The sequence below is a fragment of the Cebidichthys violaceus genome, unplaced genomic scaffold (assembly GCF_023349555.1).
Source record: "Cebidichthys violaceus isolate CVI_PGR_0920_01 unplaced genomic scaffold, fCebVio1.0.p SCAF_17, whole genome shotgun sequence".
NCBI lineage: Eukaryota > Metazoa > Chordata > Actinopteri > Perciformes > Stichaeidae > Cebidichthys > Cebidichthys violaceus.
Window position 1 is genome coordinate 8,701,779 of NW_027176340.1, and position 16,916 is coordinate 8,718,694.

Sequence of the window (16,916 nt, forward strand, 5' to 3'; positions counted from 1 at the left end):
CTGCTGCTTCTCCAATCAGCAGCCTATTCCACAGGCAATCTCTCCATCGCCATGAGAGGCTTTTCATTAAGGCAGCCTGTGGCGTTTTATCGCTCACACAGCGAGCCCTCTCTTACTCTCTCTCTCTCTCTCTCTCTCTCTCTCTCTCTCTCTCTCTCTCTCTCTCGCCTTCTCTCTCCATTTCTCGCCCCACTCCATCTTCCTCGTCCTCGCTTTCCATCTCCTTCACCATTGGTCCCTTGAGTTAGTGAGTTGTGAGGGAGGGAGATGGAGGCAGCAGCCTTTCTTTGTCGCAGTGTAAAAGCCCAGATTGGAGATTTGGTTGGCGTGTGACATGATGGAGCAGTCTGGAAGTCACACAGGTTAAAGTGGAAACCTCTTCCTTTTGAACCTAACACAGAGGGCAAGGCAAGTTTATTTGATTTGCATCTTTTAAACACAGGGGCAATTCATGTGTTTTACTTAACGCAAAGAAATGCATTAGAACAACATTTAAAGGAGCTAGAATCAATAGTATATTAACAGTGTGGGTTTTTCACATTTCATTTGATCCAGAGAATTAGAGTCCCTCTCAGGTCTTTTGAGCATTTTTAGCATCTTTAAGCTCATTGATTTGGTTTCTGGTCTGCAACTTCACTGTTTTGGGTCACTGTTACCGCTCTCATCAAAAACTCGTAAAACCCCCCTCTGCTATTTCTGCAAAGCACCAAACAACATACAGATATAATTTGCAACTAGCCTGTGAACATATTGGTGCATTTAGCAGAGTAAAGAACCAGATATTTCCCTCAGGAGTAAATAGAGACCAAAAGAGTGAATTGTAGACTTATACTCAACAGGTGGCCAAATACTTGACTCCAAATGAATGCTAATGTTGCTCTGAAGCTGCTGGAAGAGCAAATAGGCAAACGCAGTACATCAGCTTGACAAGGAAACAATATGTCAGGGACAGTTTAGGTCAGTTTTACCTTGTAGCGCTGCCCTACTCAAGTGGGTAATAAATGCAGGTTAAGGAACACAGTGAATTGGACAATTCATTATTTAAAATAAGATGAAATTAAAAAAAAAAAAATACAGTTTCAGTGCAGTTACATTTAAGTTTCTGAAATGTAAAAAAAAAAATAGATAAGGAAGTTGCAGGACGGTAGCTAAATGACCCGTGTTTGTTTCCTTAAGATCAGAGAATCCTACTTACATATTATCAGAAATTTATTTTGCTCCTGATTCGTAGTGATATGTGAAGAGAGCAGCACTTTTTAAAATATGATCCATAACTAAATGGAAGCTAGTGAGGAAGATTTATAAACAGGAGAAATACGTTCAGTTCCCTTATTGAAAGTGGAAATCTTGCAGCATCTTGTTGCTGTTGTTTAATGATTTTTAAGGGAAGACGAGACAAGAAACCGTTTTCAGTTGTACATCTGGCTGGAGACGCAAAGTAGCTTCTCTAAATCTTATCTGGACACAAGACCTCTAATTCTTGCAACTTGTTTCAGATGATAAATAGGCTGATTTAGTCATCACCGTGACATCAGTGCTGAACTTTAAATGTCTTTATGAAATGACAAGATTTCTTACTCGGCCTTTAGTATTTGCTCTATAAAGTCTTGTGTATGAACCAAATTTAACACAATACAAATCATGAACCTATTCAAGCCTACTTTTATTCAAGTTATTTTCTAGACGAGTGCTCATGCCAAGAATTACAGGAACATTATTCGATACGTTCTCTGTCCCTTTTTTTTTACAGCATAATGTTCCTTCACATAAATGTTGTCTCCCTTCTCGGTGTTTTATGACCCCTGCTCTTATCTTTGCCCTGTCTCTCTCTCTCCCTCCCTCCCTCCCTCATTAGACCGGTGCATCGTATCAGTATTCACATCGTCACCCCTCTGTAGGATGTACCTTGATTTAGTGTCAGTTCGTGTTACACATTACAGCAGCATACACTTGAGTTCACAGCGGAGCTCGACGGAGATTTCACACTTTACATTTTGTCCATTTAGTTAAGGCTAATGATCTAAGCACGTGTTTTGTTCTACTGTATAGGGTTGCAGTTATTATTTTCAGAATCTTTCTTTTATTAACTGAACAAAAGATATTCAATTCACAGTCATCTCACTGAGAAGCTGGACATTTCTGGAATTTTCTGGTTGAAAAGTAAATTATTATTTATTGTTAATTGTTAGTATTATTCATTAATTGTTATTTTTCTGTCCATCAACTCATGGATTAATCAACTAACCACGGACTATTCGAGAATGTCATTATATCTTATTTCAGGTTCTTAAATTCAATTTAAAAGATTTGTGTCAAGCATCATTTGCATTAAGTTGTCAAACGTGATTGAGCTGAATTAAAGAACAAATCATTTGTCTTTAAGAACTTTCATCCTGAAATTCTGAAGTCTTTTTTTAATAGTTAGTTTTAAGATATTTTATAGTGCCTTGATTTCTCTTATTTTAGTCATATTTTGCACTCATTATTTGGCAGATGTCTTGTTTGATACTTTCAAATTCCTCTAGATTCAACATTATTTTGCTTATTTGGGGGCGAGTTTCTACAGCGTAAAATCTGTTTTCAACTCAAGTGTCTCTTATCCGAGCCAGGTTACTGATGACCTGATTTTCAGTGTGTACCTACTGTTTGGAAGCACATGTGCATAAGGAGACTTTTAGTCGTGAATGTGATAAAATCGACTAAATCGAGGTTTCACCACTGGTGGGAACACATGAGGCTTTGTGGAGTCTTTTAACCTAGAATATTCTAGTAACACATGTAACCGCACCACAGAGCACGTTTAGCTACAGCAGTCGGTGTTGTCAGATGGATAATGCTTTTACACATGCATGCTCGCTCGCACACACACCCCCCCACACACACACACACACGCACACACACATTGACCGCTGAGTGACTGGTTCAGCCACAGCCGGTCAGGGAGGCTGATGTTCGCTGGCCTCTCCTCTTGCTGTCTATTTAATAATTCAGCACACCTGAGCAGAAACACATTTTCCCTATCAGCTCCTGTTTGGCCAGCAGAGCGTGGAGATGGCGTTACAAGCTCCCAGTCTGTCTCCCTCCCCGTCATTAGCCTCCCCCTCTCCCTCCACCGCTCCACTTCATGCCGCCACAGTAACACATGCTCCCCTCTCTCTTTTCTTCCTCTTCTTCCTCCCCACCTCTCTTGTTTCCTCTTCTCCAATGCCCTCCTCTTCTGTTTCTTCCTTTCCTTTTGTTTCTTCTTCCTCCTCTCCTCAACCCTACCTACCTATCCTCTGCCTTCCTTTCCTGTTGTCTCCTCTCCTTTGTCTTTCCTCCTAGATTCCTTCACTCTCTCCTAAATTCTTCCCCAATCTGTCAGAAAAATCCAACACCAATGTGTGACATCTAACGAATTAAGTATCATATGCATTGATAACTATTGGTGGAATTAATTTGATCTACAGTAGAAAATATGGACAAATAATTAATGACTTTGAATTTGATGATGTGGTGCTACAGCAACCTCAGCTGGCCTGAATAGAAACAGAGATATACCGATATTGGATATCGAGCCAATACTGACTCAAAAAGCTGGATTGAGTATCGTGGGCCGATCTGTTTAATTCAATTTCATATACAGTATACTATACACATTATATACTGGAATTTTACCAATTTGTTGCTGCATTAAAATGATTCACTCTTGATTTGTAATTTCTGTTTATTTTGAAGATTTTCGACAATATTGCTGGTGTAAGATTTACTATTTTAGCAATGTTTAAATCAAGTTCCGATGTTGCCTTACACATAAATCCCAGTCACTTCCACACAGTGAGGCATACAGCTTATTAATATCCAATCAGTACTCTGTATTGGCAGACATGCAAAGCCCTGGTATCAGTATCATATTAAGAGTGAAAAAGTTGGATCGGAAATATGCAACTCCGATAAGGAATTAATAAATATTTGACCAGAGATTTATATACGGCTCGACGTGCAGCAGATTCTGGTCCTGCTGGCGAACATAAAGAAATGCTGTAAGAAGTGATTTAAATTATGACGCTGGTTTTGCAGCCTAAGCAGGTTGTCAGGGTATCCCAGAGCCTGAGGGCCTGGACTTTTCCTTTCCTCTCTCCTGTAACTCTTGTCGAATGTATAGTCTCCCCACATCCCTCCCCCTACCCCTCTTCCCCTTTTTCTTTTTCTATCCCCTGCAGGTAGCCAAGGATGTGAAGCTGCTTTCACCTTCCCTTTTCAACTCTTGTCTTCTCCAACCTCTTAAATTCTAGAGAGAAGAGGCTACCTTTGCTAGCCTCAGCAATTCAGGAGATGTCCATAGGAGGGTTGAAACAAGGCTGTGGGGGGTACGAAGAAGATGGAGGGAAGAGTAGGAAAGACATATTATATTAATACAGTACATGCAAAATAATTCAGTATGAAATATACTGATTTTTCTAATAAACAACAAAATAACAATAAAAATAGGTTGGTTATGTTGTTCCAAAAACGACTCTAGTGTTTTCTGATCTGCCACCTCTGTGGTTAAGTTAGGTCTACTAAAACTAATTGGTTAAAGTTAGAAAAATATTGCTGTAAATGTTAAAAGAAAGCATTTTGTGTATTGATTTTACATCTCACAATTTATGTTCATAGCAGCGTACACTTAATGTAGCGGTGGGGTGGTGGATGTGTGTGGTCCATCTGGCATTCATGCAGGAGACTGGAGTTTGCATCCCGTCAATGACCCGCAATTAACTATTGTGTTTTAATGAAACCTTAACCACAAGCATTCTTGTGTTTTAGTTGGCTATCCATATACTTATACTGTAACCATATTTTATTTGGCATAACCAGGATCTTCCCTAGACTTAACTACACCGTGGTTTCCATGCACATATATTGTAAAAAGCAATACTTGGACAAGAAGTCTTTTTGGATCCTACAGTTTAACCTCAATGCAGTATTTGAAATTACAAAGCCATGATTTTTCTTATCTGTTTTTGGTGAAATCATGTAGAGATAGGTATAACCCCTTAATGCAGAAGTATAAATGAGGCTGAGCCCTTACCTTTATCTTATTTGCCACAACAACAATCTAACAATAACCTCCCCTCATATCACAGTCACATGCTTCGTCGACCCATCCACCACAACCTCCTTTCTAATAGGTTACAACAGCGTCACATTTGCTTCTTTGAAAGGACAGTAATCACTCCCACAACTAAAAGAGGTTGCATACCAGTAAAGCTTGAACTGGTATTTTTTTTTAAATGTTTAAAGAGATAATAAGTGCTGTTGTTTTACTGATGAAGGCAGCATTAAAATGAAGAAGCACACAGAGCATTTATTTTAAAAGCAATAACACGGTGTTTGATTATTGCTTCAGTGGGCTTCAGGGCTCGGTGGATCGTGTGAATAAAGTGCTTGTGATAGATGTAGAGAGGCAGAGAGAGCAAGGTCCAGCCTGGTGAGAGCTAGTTGTAAGTGGTAGGGCAGCAGGAGGCAGGGACTCTGAAGTAGGTGCCCCGGCAGATGTATTGAAAGGTCCTGTTGTGCGTCTAACACACCTGAGCCATCCATTCAGTGGGTTCACTTCGCTTCCCAAGGGGTCTGTGGGCAGCTGTTCATTCCTAGTTCAGTGGTGCCACGCTGGCCTACCTGTGGCTCTGCAGCAGTCAGTGTTGCCTTTCCTCACGGTGGCCCGATCTCCAGGGAAATCATCCCTCTGCTGGCTCCCAGCCCATTAAACAGACACTCATTCTGTATATGTGTGTGTGTGTGTGTGTGTGTGTGTGTGTGTGTGTGTGTGTGCGTGCGTCTATCAGAGCAGACGCTGGTCAGGACTGCAATCCCGGTCCTCAAATGAAACACCAATTGAATGAAAACAGAAAAGCGGCGCTTTCAATAAACGTCCAGCCTTTTTCCCCCAACAGTGTCATTGATTCAATGCATGCACAATTGTCTCATCTGTTTCAGGCTATTTGTCACTATAAAGTCATTAGAAGCATCCATTAGTTCACCAGATTTTTGTTTTGTTTTGGTGGCCGTTTACCAAATCCACAGAGGTTTTCCATCATGTTCAGGTTCTCAGACTCGGTGTAAGCCCGCTTGGTATCTATTATCTGCGTCTGTACATCTTATGTAACACCCAGGATTTCTAGCAGACACACACTGTTTTTCAAAGCCCGCCTTTTGTTGAACGAGGATTATAATTTATCACTCAGCTGCCGCAGACTCTCATGCAGCAGGCCAACGTACGAGGTCTGCTTGATTATGGTTCTCCATTGTGTGGGAGAGCAGGCAGGGAAAATGACATTTAGCAGTCTGGAGAGGGTTATTGCCTACTTTTGCTGATGTTACTCTCCTGTGGAGTGAGACATACACCTTTGTGTTCTAATACTGAATAGTTTTACACATTTTTAGGACAGTCTTTTTTGCAGATATGTATTAAAAACATTAGAGAACAAGAATATCTCACTTAATTTTTCACTGCACTGTAAAAGCTTTTCCGACAAACTATTCTGCCAAGATGTTATCATTTCTGGATCCCTCAGTCTAACCTCAATGTGCCGTTTTGAGTTTACAAAGCCATACTTTTTTTTTTCTTATCTATTTCTGATAAAATCAACATTCCTGGAAGTTATTATCGTGGCTGCGACTATCTCTGAGACATCTTTTTCTCTGTTTTGATCTGTTTGAAGTGAATACTGTGAAATATTTTCCCAATAAAAGAGGCTGTTTGTCATTGTAGTTTTAGAGATCCTTTTAAATTACAATCACCCACCTTGAAAGGACTTCAGAGCCGTCGTGCTCTTCAGGGTGTTACGTCTGCTGTTGTAAATGCTCACAGGTTTTTCTCTAATAACCTACCTGTTATTACAAACTGACCCCGCACCACTTTCTGCAGCAGCAGCAGTTTTGGGTCGAACAACAAAGTGCTGATGGCAGGTTTACCTTTCTGTCTGCAACACTTGACTGCTAATGTACATTACACACCAGGTCCCAGAAGAACCTGTCGATGGAAACTCAGTCCTTTTAATTACAGCTGTGCTAGAGAGAGTCAAATTTAGAGGTGAAAAGATTTAGCTGCAAGTTTGGAAATGATCCATGTTTTCTGTTATTTTATTCTTAAAGTTGGAAATCCAGCAGTTCTGACTAGTTTTGTTTTAGTGAACTAATACATTACAAACAACCATAGATTAATTGAGGAAACACAGCCTGACAGTGATACTGGACCTAAACAGCCTCTTCACGTGGTAAATAAGCAAAACTATTCTACTTAATGTACTTTGCTTTCATAATACATATATGTAGTTTTAAATAGAACCCACTTCAGGTTTTTGCATTCATAAAGAAAACTTTATTAAGACCCTCGACAGATGATGAAAAATCCTCTCCACCTCACACTGAAGGGCACAATCACAGTGAGTCACGATCTGATTTGCATTAGCTTAGACAACAGTCAAACTGTGCGAATCATTATCATATAGTGGGGGAGGCGACAGAGATGAACGAGGTTTGCTCTCTGCTGCTCCCTCCAGCACCTGTGGAGGCCTTGATGTGGATCTTTGATTAAAGCACAATGAGGCTGAAGGTTGAGAGATTCCCTGCTGTAAGGATTTAGTTTTATGAGAGGACAAAATTGTAAGTCACTGTACATTTCGGCTCTATGGAGGAGGAACTATTCACACATGACAACTGCAAGAAATATGTAGCTGAATAGAACATTCAAAACATATAAAACCTACAGATCGATAGCAACACAGAACAGTTCATGTCTTTATTGTTTTTTGCAGTAAAACATCATAAAAGAGAATGTGGAAATAATTTCAAGAAAAATGTCTCGAGTAGTTTAACAGTGCAGATCTTATTTAAATGCTAACATAATGATTATATAAACTACAGTAGTGCATACATGTCATGCTACTGTATGCAAAGGTGGAAAGTTAAGTACAAGCACTATATGTTGAGTACAGTTTTAAGGTACTTCACCTGAGTATTTCCATTTTCTGCTGATTTATACATACTCCACGACATTTCTGAGGGAATTATTGTTCTTTTTACTCATAAATGTATTTGCTGAATGTAGTTTTTAGTTACTTTACAAGTTCAGGTTATTAGTACAAAATTACTGTTTGTTATACTACTCATACTGTTATTTTTCTTTTTTGTTATTTATCTGTTATGTATACTGTTATTCATTTAGCACGTTGCACTGCACCTTTACTGCTTCTTTTTGCACTTCTGGTTAGATGCTAAAACTGCATTCCGTTGTCCTAGTACTTGTACTTGTGCAATGACAATAAAGTTGAATCTGAACCTGAATCTGAAAATACTATTAACAAATATAATCAGATACATCATTATAAATTAAGCTACACACATATAAAGTCATTACAATTACAATCAGTGATAATATATACATTATTCTCAACGAGCCATTCTGCATAATGACTACTTTTTACTTTTGGTACTTGAAGTATTTTTAGCTTAAAATATTAAATGAAGGACTTTTACTTGTAACTGAGTATTTTTACACTGTGGTATTGCTACTTTTACTTAAGCAAATGATCGCAGTACTTCTTCCACCACTGACGACATGTCACATTATGTTAATGTGATGTAACATATGAGGTGAAACAATTATGTGATGAAGAATATGTGCACATAACACATATGATATGAGATATTAGGATCTTATCTGATCTGACACGTGATGTGATATATGATAGGATAGGATTCAACATGTTTATAAGTCATTTGCATCTCTTCACATCCAGATCAAGGGTTTCCGCCGTGATAAGCCAGCTAATTACAGTTTTGAGTGTGAGTTCTTGCTCTGTTGTTTATCTCAAGGAAATTAAAGTTAATTACATTTGCAAGACCTGTTTGGACTTGCTCTTTCTGCTTCTCTCTCCTGCTCTTGCTCTCTCTCTGCAAACAGTATATTATTAATGCTTGGAAGCGAGCCTCTCCAAACAAATCACATACTGTATAGCATCAGACACAATATTATTCATTTGATGTCAGCCACTTGTCAGGATGATTTGATTAAAAGTCTGGATTATGAATTCACATCTGCTGTCTCTTCCCAGCGCAGGTTTTTTTGTTGTTGTAAATCCTTCAACTTGTTACAACAAATGTAATAACCACTTTTGAAGAAATATATTAGGGGCTGTCACTGACAACCAATCAGTGTTCAATGTACTTTCCAAATCATTATTTCATGATGCATTTTGGAATTACAGCCTGACCGATACTGGACTTTGAGGTTGATGTTGATAGATGTTTGAGAGTTTAAAAAAAATAATAATTTTGTTTTCACATAAACAAGGTAAGAAAAAAGGAAACCTGACATTTAAGTTTTAACTGATAAAATACATCTACAATATAACATAACTGCACAAAACACAAAATCGTTAGAGAATAGTTTACATGCTTTTTGGACACTCAAATAAACATAGTGCATGATAGTAGGCTATAGTAAAAAGGGAGTGATTTTGAACACAGCCATTTCTCCATAGCACTGCAGTGGTCAAAAACTCCACAGGGTAACTTTTAATAGAGTGTATACCATAATTATTTAACATGAATGTTTGCCAAGATAACATCATTAAATAAAGTTTCTCTAGCAAAAACTGTGACAGCTTTTCCTATTAGTGGTTATCATTCTCCTCACTTCACACAAAAACACATACTATTTTTTTAAATTAATTTAATTTATTTTGCATTACTACACTTTCTTGTACTCATCTGCATTTCTAGTCGTAAACTGCTGCTGCTGCTGTTGTTACTTAGACTTCTGGCTCTGTGTGAACTGGCTGGGACTGTTTTTCGTACGTTTTACATCAATAACAATATATGTTCTGATTTGGTAAAGGGTTATTTGATTGAGGGATAGTGCCCTAGAGTTTTATAACAAACCCATTTTTCAGAAATGTATGTCTACTTTTGGGATTATATTATATTCATTTAAAGACACAACTAAAACTATCTTAACACATATGATTTATTAGTTAATTTCGATCAAAACATTTTTTATTTGGGAACAAAAACAATTTAACAAAGAGATTTGGTAAGCTCTCAAGTGTTTGTGGTCTAATAGAGCTTGTAATCCCTATTTTGCTGATACTGCTCATGTGAGATGAATTATTATCACCCAGCTTTATTTTGCTTCCAATCTGAGGAATGTGCACACATTTTGTGACAAATTCTTGCGTAATAAAAACATCTTTACTGACATAAACCACAGCTAATCATCCCACCATTGATCCTGTTTGTCTGTATTTAAGCGTAGAGATGCAGCAGAAAAGGTTTGTCCATGTTATCTGCGATGTAATGATGTGACAGTTAAGGTCTGCACTCTCACTTGGTAAAATGGGTCATGGCTGGCTATCACTATAATTACCCTTCATTGGCCGGGCTGTCCTTGAGCAGGAAATGAATATTTTTCTATTATGTACAGGGTCATCTGATGTGTCCTTCAGATTTAATACATGCCATTACGTTGGTGCAGGCACACACAAACACACACACACACACACACACACACACACACACACACAGGACACATTCATACACAAACAAATGGCTTCATACAAACACACACACACACACACACACACACACACACACCAAGAACATCCCAAAAACCATCAGGAAAAGAAACCTCTCATTAATCAATCTGACGTGCAACAACATACATCTTTAGTCTCCATGTGTCAGTAATTGCTTTCAATGGAGCAGCCTTGAAACTGATTCTTGTGCTCTATAAGGACGTACTGTACAGAGCAGCTCTCTCTTTGTCCACTGATCCACACCAGGGACAGCACTGCAGCAAAACCAACCAGAACAAATCCACTTCAATAAAGGAGCCTGTAAAGAAATAAAATAATAATCCGTCCATCCAACGAACGGATTGGTCCCCTGGCTGCCTCCTAATCTCAAAGTTTTCTTTGTTTCCTGCTCCTAAAGTAATTATTGTTCTGGAAATCGACAAAGGATTTACAGAAAGCAGTGGGGAAAATCCTTAAATTGAAGAAACAGCAACTAAAATGTGAAAGCTTTGAAATACTTCAATAACTAGCTATCATTAAAGTTTAAAATGCATGTTATGCTGCAACAGTAACGTGGAAGAGTAAAATAAAGAGTCTGGTAATATTGACATAATGGAAATTGTGTATGCAATAAATACAAATTAACTAATGTGAAACTAATGACTAATGTGGCAACAACAGCTATTTCAACTCAAAGCACCATATAGACCCTTTTACAGCTGATGTCATGAGTGTTAGCTGGAGGCAAAACAAAAGAAAGACTAAGGCAAACACAAATCACCTTAGAGTACAGGGCAAAAGTCATCCAAAAATGTCATCTTGCTGTGTTGTTCAGTGCTAGAATCGATATTGCATATATTCAAGATAAACTGTGAGTCAAGGCTCTAGCGAGCTTTAATATTGTAAAGCATTTCAGAGTTGGAGAGAAAATGTTGCTAAGCGGCTAAACTGTTTGATGGACCACTGTTGGGCTCTTCCTCTGCAACCTCTCTGCCTCACTCCTTATCGCTAGGAGACGACCTCGCCAGGAGGAGAGCAGGCAGGAGAGAGGGAAACTAGCTAGCCAACTTGCCCACTCTGGAGATGGACATGCTAGCTAACTAACTAACTAGCCAGCCACCCTTTACTGAGCTCCAGTCTGCTTGTTTATCAGAGGCGTAGGCTAATATAGTCCCGTTGGTTAACGTTAACAACCAGTAACACTCACTGAACATTTTGAGAGAAACTCAAACCCATTGTAAAAAAACGAGCCAACAAAACTTGCTAGCCAGGGTTAAGTAACGTGTTCAGAGAATTATTTGCCTTCATATACGCTCCGCCCACAAACATATGTCACCATGTTTACGAACAGAAAAGGAGTCTATTACGACTACAAATTGGGTCTTTGAAAGCAATCTGTGGAGTCCTACACGGTTAAGTCAAATATGTGTTTTGCTTTAATGACAGTATGACCATCTGTAGTGTGTTTTCTTTGCATGTGACCTTCGGAGAAAATAAATGAAAAAAAGACAGGGTAGCTATAGCAAATGTGCACACTGTGATTCCCAGCATGCACGGCTGGTGTGTTGACTTTCATTGATTCTTACTGATGCCCAAAGTGAAGCAGGAGTCATTCGGTGAGTCCTGCAAATCTGGTGTGTCAGGGTTTTAGCAAATAAGCAAGAGACAGTTCTTTTCACATTCACCTTCTGTAGTCTGAGATTCTACATTTTATCATACACTACAAATTGATTGTTACTGGAACTTAATCTTCATCAAACTTACATAAAAAACTGTGTTACTGCAGGCCAACTGATGAGTCATGTCTGGGGAAATGACCACTGATCAATCATGTTGCAAATAAAGCTTATAAATTAACCTTATTTGGACTTTTATAAACAATAACTTCTGCCCTCGTCCTCCTTCAGGCCCCCCAGCTCGGCACTCTGATGGGTGTCTACATGCCGTGCATCCAGAACATCTTCGGAGTGATCCTGTTCCTCAGGATGACCTGGTTGGTAGGAATCGGAGGTGTCATCGGGACCTTCGTCATCGTCTTCATGTGCTGTACCACAGTAAGTGTGTTGCCTGCTTTTATTTCAGCCTTCTGTTGCAGAACATAAAAGTCTCATTAACAAGTGACCTTAAACTGAAGAGCAGCATATTAGTGCAGAAATGGCAGCAGATAGTGTACGGCTATCTAATGAGCTGTGCAGTACGAAGATGCCAGATGTTCACTATTATAACATCAGATAATATCAATTTGTCTCTCATGGGAAATTCTGTTTACTATTTATAAAGCGGCTATCACTTTAATACTGTATCTGTGAGTGGTTTAGGCCAATGCAGCCTTTTTATATGACTTTTGCATGACTATGGTGAAGTACCTTGATTTGTCAGGTATTCACTGGATTCGCCAAAAACATCTGGTTATTTTATCCATAAATGGTTTCTCAGTTGTTTAACAGGAACATTTGCTAAATCATGAAATATGGTCCATATCAGGGCCATAATTCTCTTCTCCCCTATCTGAAACACCATAACACAAAGTTTGTATTACTAGTTTAACCTTCTTCTTCCTGTCTGAAGCTGAGATTTAACTGTCCTACAGACAACTGCAGGGAGGGACAGATTCTCGTTCAGAGTCTCTGAATAATGTTAGTCTCCTCGGTAGGTAAAGTCAACTTGGGCTCTGCAAAGCCTTTGGTAGATTAGTTAGAATTTATATTCACCGTTACATTCCCACTCCCACTGAAGACCTGAATCTAGAAAAATTGACCCTGATGATGTATTCTCTTTTTTTTTTTTTTTTTTAAAGAAAAGTCTGAGTCATTTCTTAAAACACCTGGGTATTGTAGTTTTCAGCAAATGCTACTGAACAGGAAATGGTGCATTTGTTATATCCAGCTGCTAGTGAGTATTTACAGCAGCAGAATGGTGAATGTGGGATCAACTCGCAATAGACTTCAGAGCCCGTCTTCATGGCAATGAAGGAACACTTCAATCAGTAAAACATTGTGGCTCTGTAATGTGTTTTTAATAGTTTTGGAGGTTTATGACAATACTGACCTTACTTGTTAGTAGCATCAATTTATAAACTTCAAACACACACACACACTATATATATCACACAAATCACATCTGAACCATGATACACACACACACATACACAATGTAAAAACCTATTTAGCATCACCCATTCTTAAATACTCACCATGCTCAATGAGTCACCACTACCTGAAGTACAGCATGCACTGCTTTAAACATCAGTCATCCTGTTTTCTACCTATAATTATACAAATATAGTTATACATAATGTCCCTTATCACTGCCTGACATGTGGACCAACCTGTGAGTAGCAATGTTGCCTCTTGACACACAATAACATACTACCGGTTAAGAGAGAAACAATAACTATCTTTCCTTGCTAAAGTGGAAATATTGACCCTGCTTCAAACCCAACAGATCCTTGTTAAGGCAGCATTTTATGGGAGGAAGTAGCCTTCGATCACAGTGCCCATTGGGGGAGTTTAATGTTGCTGGAACTACAGTCACATGACAGTAGCTATGAAGAATATTTTCTTTTCTTGTACTAAACAAGGTTGCCATTGATGTAGGCAGAAAGAAGGAAGGTGCCCCTCTTTCGTCGCTTCAGTTGTAAAGACGCTGCACATCCGATCTGTAAAAAGAACAAAATGGATGATGACACACTGTGATGTTCCCTGGTTCCCATTAATGTCAGAGGCTGTCATGTGTCAGAGTGACTTTGGTGTTGGACAGACACCCAGTCGTGGCCATGGGACTCGAATCACAAAACACAGTCCCACAGGATCGACAGCGCTGCTGTCAGTGATCTGAGTGGCTGTTATACTCTGATTGTGTTTGACTTGTTTGATGCATTTGATTGTCAGATAACATATAATGTGCCTTCTCACTGAATGCCCAACATCTATTCAGGAGAAAGGAGGTGAATGCATTTTACAACATCCTATGTCAGCTATTTAATATGTACTGCAACAAAACCCTTCTTAAGTTCTCGTACAAGGCAGTTTAATCAAACTGTGCTGTGTATCAGCTGTCAGTGCTGTGTGTCGTTCTGTTAGCAGCGTGCGATGTGGCAGGACTGTATGTTGGCATGTCTGTGTGTTTGTGCAGCCTAGATTCTCCTCTAGCACAGAGTGTATTTATAGAACAACCCCCTCAAATCCCAACCATAGCAAAGTTGCCTGCACAGACACACAGGCAATATGCTTCCCAATCATGTTTCTCTGTGACAGTGAAGAGAGGGCTTTGAAACGGCGTACTGAGGGAAAGCAGTATCTTTTTTCTTTTACTGGTTTTATTTAATTATTGTACTCATTTCAAAACTGAACCTTTTTTAAAAGAAATATGTTCATCATTTCCATGGATATTAAAAACTGTAAAATGGCTGCTAATTAGGTGCAATAACAGATTTTTGACTGTGTCGTATATCATTTTTAAATCGTGTTTCATTGGTGAATGTGCAAACACAAATTTTATCCCAGTGTAATTGTTGATATATCTATTTTCTAAAACAGGAAAAGATGTTTTGTGGAAGCATCTGGGAAAAAAATATTATTATCTAAGATCAAAGCTGGTTCAGAATCAGTTTGAAACACAGATTCTATGCGAAATGTCTCATACTTGCACACGCACAGACATTTCTTTACATGTCACATACTGGGGAATATTTAAACCATGAAACATACATTCGGTTCCCCTCTTCCTTTTTTTCTCACCATTTCTATCCTTCACACACACACACACACACACACACACACACACACACACACACACACACACACTCACACACATTTTTTCTTATCAGTCACACCAAGCTCATTGCAGAGCCCCGGGGCGATAAGCCTGAGCGTGAACGGTGTGTGAGAAACCCCCACCTCTCTCCTCCTGAGCTCCTTACATAACACATAACCACCCAGCCCTCCAGGGGTTGCCAGCAACACACCGCAGGAGTGTGTGTGTGTGTGTGTGTGTGTGTGTGTGTGTGTGTGTGTGTGTGTGTGTGTGTGTGTGTGTGTGTGTGTGTGTGTCTGTGTGTACATACATGTACGCAGCCATCCCCACCTTTTGTGAAATCCACAGGACTTGAAGTGGGAAGGGATAAGGCATGCTGTAAAGCTCGATAAAATACAGCCCATGTTTTATTCACATGAATGCGTGATGGGATATCACTGACGGAGCACTTTTCATTAGATGCTCAATCACAGTGGCACGTATCTGCAACTGTCGAACACTTACACCGTTATTTTTCCGTCGTGCAACATTGTGACGGAACATTAACGAGCATTCTGGGAGTCGTTATTATGTGAGGAATGTAACAGCATTGACACATTACAAACTATGAAATTATACACACAACCATTTTAATAGCCAGTGTATGACCGCAGACGACGTTCTCCATGCGGATATATTCAAACATAGCACTGCATGCGTGTATTTTTTGCCCAGATAATGAATGCAGGCTTGTCACCAAGATAAAATGAGGTTTAATATTCTAGATGGAAAGTCATCTGTTGTTTGGCCTTCCTCATTACTTCCAAGTCTTGAATCCAAATGCTGCGAGGGGAAGGGTGGTCTGCCCTCTGTCGTGACTCATTTAAATGCTAAGGATGCTTTTCTTCCTTCATCTCTTTCATTTTTCACTCTCATCTCAATTTCTCTAACCCTTTTTTTTATCTTACTGTCTCATTATTTCCTCTCCTCCTCCCCCCGTCTGCTTCCTCTCCCTCTCTTTTCACCTACCATCCAATTTTTGTGCTGCTTTGCCACCTCTCTCCTCCGCCTCGCTCAAGCAGCTGCATCTCGTCCTCTCCTTCCCCCGATGTCAGTCTGAAAGTAAAAAACACCTTCTTCTCCTTCACCTGACACTTTTGCCTTCTGCAGTATACCATCCACAGGGACTTCAAGTGATGAACAGCACACTGGAAATAACTTCTTCTGTACCTTTGTATGTGAATTGATGAAGTTGTACTTGACAAAACTTCTGCATTTGTATAATGAAGCATGCTAATGAAGCACGCTCTCAGGGCAGTGTGGAAACTCCGTTCCTGTCAAAACTAATTTCCGCTCAAGTCCGAGGTCGACCAAAGGCCAAATCAGAGTTTGACTGTAGCTCTGGGAAGAAACAGACTTTAAGTGTCCTTTGCTGTCAGCGTCACGGCTATATCAGCAGACTTTTCTTAAAAATTAAAATTAGTTCCTTCGCCAAATGCACTCCTCAGGCTCAGACGTAATCATGACGGCTTAGTAATTATTCAAGCTTCACCAGCATTCACACTGCCTTGGAAGGAAATCGTCCTTTTTAACAGATGTGTAACCACATATGAACAAGACAGATGGAGAGGCGGCATAATC

At 39.4% G+C, this 16,916-nt stretch overlaps 1 protein-coding gene across 3 annotated transcripts in view; it reads left to right on the forward strand.

The window, feature by feature from the left end:
• The window catches only part of slc12a5a (solute carrier family 12 member 5a), a 150,759-nt gene that overhangs the window by 107,664 nt on the left and 26,179 nt on the right, over positions 1-16,916 (forward strand). For all 3 annotated transcript variants that reach the window (XM_068712476.1, XM_068712477.1, XM_068712478.1), the window contains exon 4: positions 12,449-12,595. In XM_068712476.1, coding sequence (XP_068568577.1) covers positions 12,449-12,595 — 147 coding nt within the window. The remainder of the gene's footprint in view (positions 1-12,448; positions 12,596-16,916) is intronic.